Source organism: Spermophilus citellus (genome assembly GCF_964194105.1).
Source record: "Spermophilus citellus genome assembly, chromosome: 4".
In the NCBI taxonomy this organism is placed as follows: domain Eukaryota; kingdom Metazoa; phylum Chordata; class Mammalia; order Rodentia; family Sciuridae; genus Spermophilus; species Spermophilus citellus.
Genome location: NC_138185.1, coordinates 26,224,700 through 26,233,616, shown reverse-complemented (window position 1 = coordinate 26,233,616; position 8,917 = coordinate 26,224,700). Strand labels below are relative to the sequence as shown.

Here is an 8,917-nt window from a genome sequence, read left to right as displayed (position 1 = left end):
CAAAAGAGCCGGGCATGGTGGCGCACGCCTGCAATCTCGGAAGGCTGAGGCAGGAGACTCCCGAGTTTGAAGCCAGAATTGGCAATTTAGCAAGCACTTTATAGAGACCCTGTCCCAGAATTAAAACATTTAAAAAGGGCTGAAGATGTAGCTCAGCAGTAAAGCACCCCTGAGTTCAACCCCCAGTACCAAAAAAGAAAAAGAAAAAGAATTAAAATTATATGTTTATTCATTCATTCAGCAAGTGCCCACTGAAGCCAGGCATGATTTCAGGTGCTGGAAATTCATCAATGGATGCTAGAGACCTGGCATCTGTCTGCTTCCATGGAGCATAAAATCAAGCAGAGAAAATAGATATTAAATAATTACCAAATAAAAGTAAGGATGTTGTGCTAGTCGGCCTTGTAGCACTCTAACGAAATCCCTCAGGAAATCAACTTAGAAGAGCAAGCTTACTTTGACTCACAGTTTCCGTGTTTCCAACCACATCAGCTGGCTCTAATGCTTTTAGGGATGAGAAGAAGCAGAAACATCTCAGAAGACAGGTGTGGCAGAGGAAAGCTGCTCGCCTCGTGGTAGCCAGGAAGAATGGGGGAGAGGAGGACGAGATGTAGTTTACCCCCAAGGAACCAGTCCTTTCAATCAGGTCCCACCTCCTACAGTCTTCACCACCTCCAATAGGCCATCCAGCTCCAAATCCACCCGTGGATTGAGCCATTGTTGGGATCAGAGTGCTAGGATCCACTCACTTCCCAAAGCCCTATATTGGAAACTGGCTGTACTGGGAACTAAGCCTTCAATACATGAGACTTTAGGGGACATTCCAGATCCAAAAATATATAATTTCCCTGCATGACACCCTAGACTATCTTCACACTTCTCTTAGAATAAAATCCATGCCAGTCAACCAGGCCCAGTGCACCATGATGCACACTGGCCAATCTGACCTTGTTGTCACCATTGGCTCTCTTTCCCCTTTCCTCCAAACATCATTTGGTTCCTCTAACTCATAGGGCCCTTCCTCACCTGAGGACCCTCATACGCATCTTTACATTGGCTGGCTCCACCCTTCCCCTTTAGGTGTCAGATCTCCTTTGAGCACCAACCTAAGATGGTGTCCTTGTGTTACTCACTGCACAGGTCCATGTTTATCTCATGAATAGCCCTACAGTTCCTAGAGTTAGGCAAAGCACTACCTGTGTGCTAGATACGCGATACTGATTTGTTAAATAAAAGGATCAGCAAATTGGGGCTGGGGATGTGGCTCAAGCCGTAGCGCACTCACCTGGCATGCGTGCGGCCCGGGTTCGATCCCCAGCACCACATACAGACAAAGATGTTGTGTCCACCAAAAACTAAAAAATAAATAATAAAATTCTCTCTCTCTCTCTCTCTCTCTCTCAAAAAAAAAAAAAGGATCAGCAAATTGCTTGTAAATGCACAGGAAGGTTCTAGAATGATACACAAGAGACTATTAAGGCCGATTCCCTTCAGGAAGGTAAGGCAGAAACCTAAAAAAGGGAAGGAGTCTTTCTTATCTTTGTGTACTTTTGAATTTTCACTTTGTGCATATATTTTCTATTTTAAGAACCACTATTAAAAATAACTTAAATAAGTAATTTCTTCTAATTGTGATAAGAGCCATGATGCTTTAAACTATGTAGGCTTATAAACTATAAAGGGATTATTATTTCCTAGCACATGGTAGGTACTTAATACATTGGAAAGCCCTACCCACTCTCATTTTTACTTTATTTTTCTCCAGATTATTTATCTGCATTTACATGCTACCATACATAATTATACACAGCATCTTTGTTTATTTATTTACTTGGTACCAGGTATTGAACCCAGAGGGTCTTAACCACCAAGCCCCATCCACAGCACCTTTTTATATTTTATTTAGAGACAGGGTGCCGCTAGGTTACTGAGGCTGACTTTGAACTCGCGAATCCTCCCAAGCCGTTGGGATTACAGGCGTGGGCCTCACCCAGCTCCATCTTCAAAGGTTATATTTCAGACTTTCTATTTTATTTATTTCACTTCTTCTCTTCCTAACCCCCCCACACACACACACACACTTCACTAAAATGCAAGATTCATGATAATAGGGACGAGCTTTTGCCTGTATTGTTCCCATCAGTGTCTCCAGATCCTAGGAGAGTGTCTGGCATATCGTGGGACCCAATAAATATTTAAGAAATGAATAAACAACGGAATATTGGATGAATGCACACATAAATAAACAAGTTTTTTAGTTGGAGACGAAGGTTTGTGGAGAACAGAACAGTGTGGGGTTGAAGAAATCCACTGGAACTAGGAAATGAGGGCTCAGGTCTCTCTCGGGATGGACGAGGACTGCAGTGGTCCAGCGTTCCCCTCCCCGCCGCCAGCAGGTTGCTCAGCAACCCGCCTCTGCGCGGGCCGCCGCCGCTAGAGGGCGAGCGGGCGGGGAGACGAGGGCGCGCGCGCGTGGGCGTCGGGGCGCGCGCGCGGCGCCGAACGGCGAGGGGGGCACGTCACTTCCTGTTTCTTTAGGGGAACGTGGCTTTTCCCGCAGCGTCCGTCCCTCCGTCTGTGTTCCTGCTGCAGCGGCCGGAGCTGGAGTGAGAGCCCGAGCGCAGCCTCGCCATGGACTCGGCCCTCAGCGACCCGCACAACGGCAGCGCCGAGTCAGGCGGCCCAGCCAACGGCACGACGCGGCCGCCCTCCACGCCCGAGGGCATCGCGCTGGCCTACGGCAGCCTCCTACTCATGGCGCTGCTGCCCATCTTCTTCGGCGCCCTGCGCTCGGTGCGCTGTGCCCGCGGCAAGGTAGGTTCGGCAGCTAAACCGGGCCTTCCCACTCTCATGGCTGGCATGGACCCTTCCCATCCGACCCTTTCTTGGAGGAACTCCTCGCCGGGGTCACTAACCGGCCCTAGGGTTTATCACCACCGTCCCCTCCACCCGCGCCCACATTCCGGGGCTGGCCTTTGGCGGCGTCCTCGGATCTGGGCACCGACCCTCTACCCAACCTTCCTCAGAGGGGAGCTGATTTCTCCCCCTGCTTAGATCCTGACACATCCCTCTCTGTCTGCATCATGCGGCAGCCACGGTCAGCCGACCCTCACACCGCCGCTCTGGCGCTGATTGTTCACTCTGGGCCCAGCCCCACCTTCTGCTGTCGCTGGTCAGCAGCAACATATACTCATCCCAGCTGGAACAGTCACCCCATCCAGGGCTCTGGGTCAACCCCAATCTGTACCTAATGAGTAATGGTCCTGAGAATTGAGTGGTATCATCTCTAGTCATCCCTCTATCAGGAGCCCTGCCTACCCACCCCAGGGCTAATTCTAGCATCCAGACCCATATCTAGGCTCTGTCTCCTGTCTCACTGAAATCATATCATGTGGGCACTTAATGAAGCTCTCCGATCAGGCCCTAGCCCCTGCCATGAAAAAATGAACCCAGGAAATAGCTCCATTTTAGCATCTAGACTATTGCTTTACTTTCTGGAACCAGTTCCAGCCAGCTCTTCAGAACTGGCACCTTCGTGCCTCTACTTTTTAAACAGGCTTAGACCACTTCTTTTGTTGGCTTCCTCTAACTACCACTCAAATTTGTCTTTAGCTAAAACCCAGTCCTTTACTCTGTTCCCACCCAGCCCCTGACCCTACCTCAAAGCATCCTTTCTCCCTGACTCCCCTAATACAGTCCCTCCATCCAGTTGGGCCTACCTGCTGAGGAACTGAGCCAGTCCCCATCCTTGGCCTTCCTTAATATTTGTCCCATTGGATACCCAAGAGGACTCTAGCACTTTCCTTCTCCTTCCTTCCTCTCTCCCACCCTCCCCACCCCCACTTCTTCCCTATATTAAGCCCGCTCTAGTCCCTGGAACCAGTGGCTTCTGACTTCCTGGCACCCTCTCTCCTCCTTAACAGCCTCTTAATCTACAAGCATCCCCGCTGCTCCTCCCCCACCAGACCTGAAGATGGACCCAAGCGGAAGCAGGCCCACAAAGGAGCTGCCACTTTTGAAACTGCCCCAGCTCAGGTTCTCAAAACACTGCCCAATTTAAGCAGTGACTGAAGGCTGCCGCCTTTTTTTCCCCAAGAACAGAGAACCCACCACTGGCTCTCTCTGGTCAGATGCAAAGGAGAACTGTTAGGGCTTGGGTTGAGAGGCTCAGTGTGACCCTGTTTTTCTTTCTATTCTGCCTTTGCTAAGCAGAGTTCAGGTGGCCTTATCCTCAATACCAGGCCTTGGTACAGAGAGGAGTTCAGAAATAGACCAAGACAAAGGACCCAAAGGGCAGTGTGGCAGGAGGTTGAGCAGCTTGATCTGAGTAGCTCCCAAACTGTCTGAACACTTCTCCTTAGCACCTTCTGCACAGGGATTGCTCGTCTCTTCCAAAAACACCTCCAGAAACAGTGTTTCCCGAACTTCTGCCATTGTCTATAGTGGAGGGATGCTGCAGGGATGTGTAGGTCAGAGCAGTGTCACCAAGGAGTTCAGGAGTGTGGATGAGGGAAGGATACCAGCAACCGCAAGGTTTGCAGAGAAAGAGAAAGGCTGTGCACGCATGTCTGGAGCAGGGCATGGAGGCTTTGTGTGGAGGGAGGCCCAAGCATTGATGGAGAGGTAGAATTCCAGCCAGGAGAGGGCATTCTAGCAGAGGAAAGTGAGAGGTAGGAAGCCTGGAAGAGACAAAGCAGTTACAGAAGCACAGAAGGTCTGGTGTGGCTGGAGCAGAGAGTGTGGATTAAAGTGCTTTTGTCTAATTGCCTCTCCGAAACATCTCCTGCAGGGCTGTAAAACTATGAAATTTACAAATGGGGCCTGACCATTCACTGATGGCCTCTCCCTCCAATAACCAGGATGCTCTAAAGTTATAAAATCTTTACCCACTTCAATACTAGAGACCTCAGTGTGGCAGATGGAGCTAGTTTTATTCCCACTGTACAGAAAAATAAATCAAGGGTCAAAAGAATGACTTGTTAAGATCATTATACCACATAGGGGCAGAACCAGGCGTGCCTTGTCTCAGATCAGGACACTATCTTTGGATACAGGTGCCTCTAAAGTCTTACACAAGTAGCATTTTGGCCTGGGGAAAGTCACTTTTTCACCCTGCATCATTTCCTTGGTCAATTGGCAAGGAGGGAGAAGAGTTAGTGTGGGGGCCCAAGAGTTTTGGGTTTCTACTCATGTTAGATCATAAAGCCACCTGAGAGAGGGCATATGAAGACAGACTTGCCCTGGGGTCTATGTGTCCAGGGCACACTGTGAAATCCCAGGAAGAAGGTGGAGATGCAGGAGTGCTGTGAAGAAGTGGCCTACAAGGGTCTGTGACGGTAATACCAGCAATTGCAGGGTTTGCAGAGAAGGGCTGTGCACACCCCTGTCCAAGATCTGTGTTCCTGAGGGGAGCAAATTCTGTCCAAGCAGCTGGTTCAGCAGCCTTGGCCTGTAGAACAAAGCAGCCCCTCAACTAACATGTTGGACAAGGCATCTGCTCTGAACCAGGTCCCAGGAGTGCTGAGCCTTCTTCACAGACCTCAGTCACCAGTAATGTATAGGTGTGTGCTGAGTCTACTAGATTGAGCCCTGGTGTGTCTCCTAGGGGAGGCTGCAGTTGACTTTACAGGAGTAGGTGAGAATTCAGTAGACAGAGCAGGGACAATGAAAAGTGTGACCTGAGGTCAGGAGAGGGACATGGATGCCAAGACAAGATACCCAGGGAACATAGCCTTTCTGAGGATCAGAATCCCAAGGCAGTGCTTAACTTGGTAGTGACAAAAATAACTATAAACTTGTTTTTAAAAAAAAAAAAACCCTCAAGCAGTACAGAAACATAATGGAAAAGCCTCCTCAGTACTATTCCTTGGAAGTAGCCCACTTAGCTGTTTGGAATGTAACCTTCCAGAGCATTTTTATTTATTTATTTATTTTTTAATTTATGGTGCTGGGGAAGGAAACTAAGGCCTTGCACTACCACTAAGTAGTAAGTACTACTTGCTAAGTACATGCACTACCACTAAGCTACCTCCCAGCCCACCTCCAAGAACTTTCTCTGTGTATATTCAAACTTAAGTATGTGCTTGTGTATATATTCATGGTAGGTTTATTTTTATAACAACAGCATTATAAGTATTGCTTTGCAATTTGATTTTTTTCCTTTATCAGTATATATTAGTCATTTTTCTACATCAGATCTACCTCATCCTTTCATGTTAAGAAGGGCAGATAATGCTTGTCCCTGGCACAAAATTTAGAAGGTATCCAGAGGTGCACAATGAGTTTCCCTCCACCCCAGCTGCCCAATTTCCCTCCCCAGAAGCAGCCCCTGTCACCTGTTTCTTAAATATCCTTCCAGGCAGACTGTACAGTAAGTAAGCATGTGTCCCCATTTAGTTATGTAACTGTTATATTTTATTATGTGTGCAGTCTTTTCTGTACCTTGCTTTCTTCATTGAATATATTTTGGAGATCTAATCATGTCAGTATGTTATGGTCATGTTCTCTCTCTCCTTTTTTTTTTTTTTTTTTTTTTTTCTGCTGTTATTATTATTGTTTTTGTTGTTGTGCTGGGGATTGAACCCTGGAACACTTTACCACTGAGCTGCATCCCAGACCTTTTTATTTTCTATTTGTGACATGGTCTCAAATCTGAGTTGAGAGGCTGAGTTGCTGAGGCTAGCCTTGAATTTACAATCCTGCCTGAGCCTCAAGTTGCTGGGATTGCAGGCGTGCACCACCACATCCAGTTTCATGTTCTTCTTTTAACAGCTGTGGTGTACCACCTGCACCTCTCATTTTGTTTAGAGCACTGGTCTCAAAGGGTAGTCCCTGGACCTGCAGCACCAGCATCACCTGGGATCTTGTGAGAAATAAGATTCAGAATTAGAAACTCAAGGTGGGCCCAACAGGGGGTGTTTTAACAGAGCTTCCCCCCCACCCCCCACCCCATGATTCTGACACACATCCAAATTGGAGAACATTGGCTTAGGAGGCCTGTGGTCATTTAGGTTGTTTGAGTCTTGGGCTGTTACAAACCCTGCTGAAATTAATATCTTTATATATTTATTATTTCCCATTATTAGCCAGACCTTATCTCAAAATGAAACTTTAAAGGGGGCTGGAATGTAGCTCAGGGGTAGAGTACCCCTGAGTTCAATCCTTTGTACCACAAGAAGAAAGGGCAGAAAGGATTAGCTAATTCTTACCTTCAGCATTCTGTTCCTTAGGAAGGTCACAGGCTTCCTGAGCATCTTCTTATCACAACTTTCCAGCAGGCTTTTCCAGATAGGAAAGAGAGAGGTCGTCTAGTAAATGGTAGCCAAGAGCCTGGGTTCTGGAAACAGACTACCACAGTTTGAATCCTGGCTCTGCTGCCTGCCATCTGTGTTACACTAAGCAAATTTTCCTCACTTGTAAAATGTATCTGTTTTGTGAGGATAAGGTCATGTAAAACACCAAGAACACCGCTTGGCACACCAAAAGTTCTCAATAAACGTTATCCTTATTAGTAATATTGCTGGTCAGATTTGATGTCTCCCATTCTGACTCACCATTGCAGCATGAGATATTTATAACAGTCACCCACAGAGGAGACCAGATTTCTCTGATAGGTGGAGCGTCTGCACAACCTTAGTTTGTCATCAAATAATGTTAAGCCTCTTCCTCTCCAGGTATTGGCTGAATGGAGGGAATCTGTGAAGATGAGCCTTAACAATGGTTTATAGGTGAAGTTACAAAAGCCCTTGTGTACTTCCCAGCCCTGGGCCTCTGTATATGCAGGTCTCTGCTTGATAAGTGCTTCATTTCCTTGTGCACAAAGCAAACTCCTCAACTCAGTCAGTTCTGCTGCATACCTGACTCTATCTGGCTTTCAAGCTGCATCTGCTCTGGCACCACTGACACTCCTTTATTTCCCTATATACTCATGATTCCCTCATTCATAAAAGTGATATGAATAGTGTAACAGCTCAGGGCTGGGGTTGTAGCTCATTGGCAGAGCACTTGCCTTGCATGAGTGAGGCACTCAGTTCAATCCTCAGCACCACATAAAAATACATAAATAAAGATATTGTGTCCATCCACAACTAAAAAAAAAATTTTTTTAAAAATAGTGTATACAGGGGCTGGGGATGTGGCTCAAGCGGTAGCACGCTCGTCTGGCATGCGTGTGGCCCGGGTTCGATCCTCAGCACCACATACAAACAAAAGATGTTGTGTCCGCCAAATACTAAAAAAATAAATAAATATTAAAATCCTCTCTCTCACTGTCTCTCACTCTCTCTTAAAAAAAAAAAAATAGTGTATACAGCTTGAATGATTACTCAAGTACTTCCTATGCAGAAATGGGAATCCTCACAACTCATTTTACAACTGAGGAATTGAGGCTCTGAGAGAGAAAAATCACCTTCCAAGGTCCCACAGCTGGGAAGGAGTGCAATTGGAGTCCCAGTGGGACTTCTGACCTCAGCCCTCCTTTAACCACTTTGCACTCATACCATGAATCACATCACACATCAGTATACATGTTTTGTTTTATGTCACTGTACTATTTACCTGTCAAGGTCTTGGCCTGTCTTCCTGGGAACTCTGAGGTCAGGAGCTGTCTGGTTTATTTTGTACCTACTCTGCTGTCACACAGGAATCGTATTCAATTTGTGGAGGTGCACAGAGAGGCTGAGGCATTTGCCCAAGTCCCACCACAAACTGCTGCCAAAAAAAGCAGAAATTAAGCCAGGTATGGTGTGTCTCATGCATGTAATCCCAGCTGCTCTGGAGCTGAAGCAGCAGGACCACAAGTTCAAGGCCAGCCAGGGCAACCTAGAGATTCTGCCTAAAAATAAAATAAAAGGGATGGGCGTGGTGACACATGCCTATAATCCCAGCAATTTGGGAGGCTGAGGCAATAGGATTGCAA

At 46.9% G+C, this 8,917-nt stretch overlaps 1 protein-coding gene across 4 annotated transcripts in view; it reads left to right on the top strand.

Annotated features, from left to right (window-relative positions):
• The first annotated feature begins 2,504 nt into the window (after window positions 1-2,504).
• Window positions 2,505-8,917, top strand: part of HM13 (histocompatibility minor 13) — a 43,818-nt gene continuing 37,405 nt past the window's right edge. For 2 of the 4 annotated variants that reach the window (XM_081291538.1, XM_081291540.1), the window contains exon 1: window positions 2,505-2,814. In XM_081291538.1, the coding sequence (XP_081147664.1) occupies window positions 2,632-2,814 (183 nt within the window). In that variant the 5' untranslated portion in view covers window positions 2,505-2,631. The remainder of the gene's footprint in view (window positions 2,815-8,917) is intronic. The other 2 variants (XR_014021635.1, XM_081291539.1) reach the window with 2 other exon arrangements.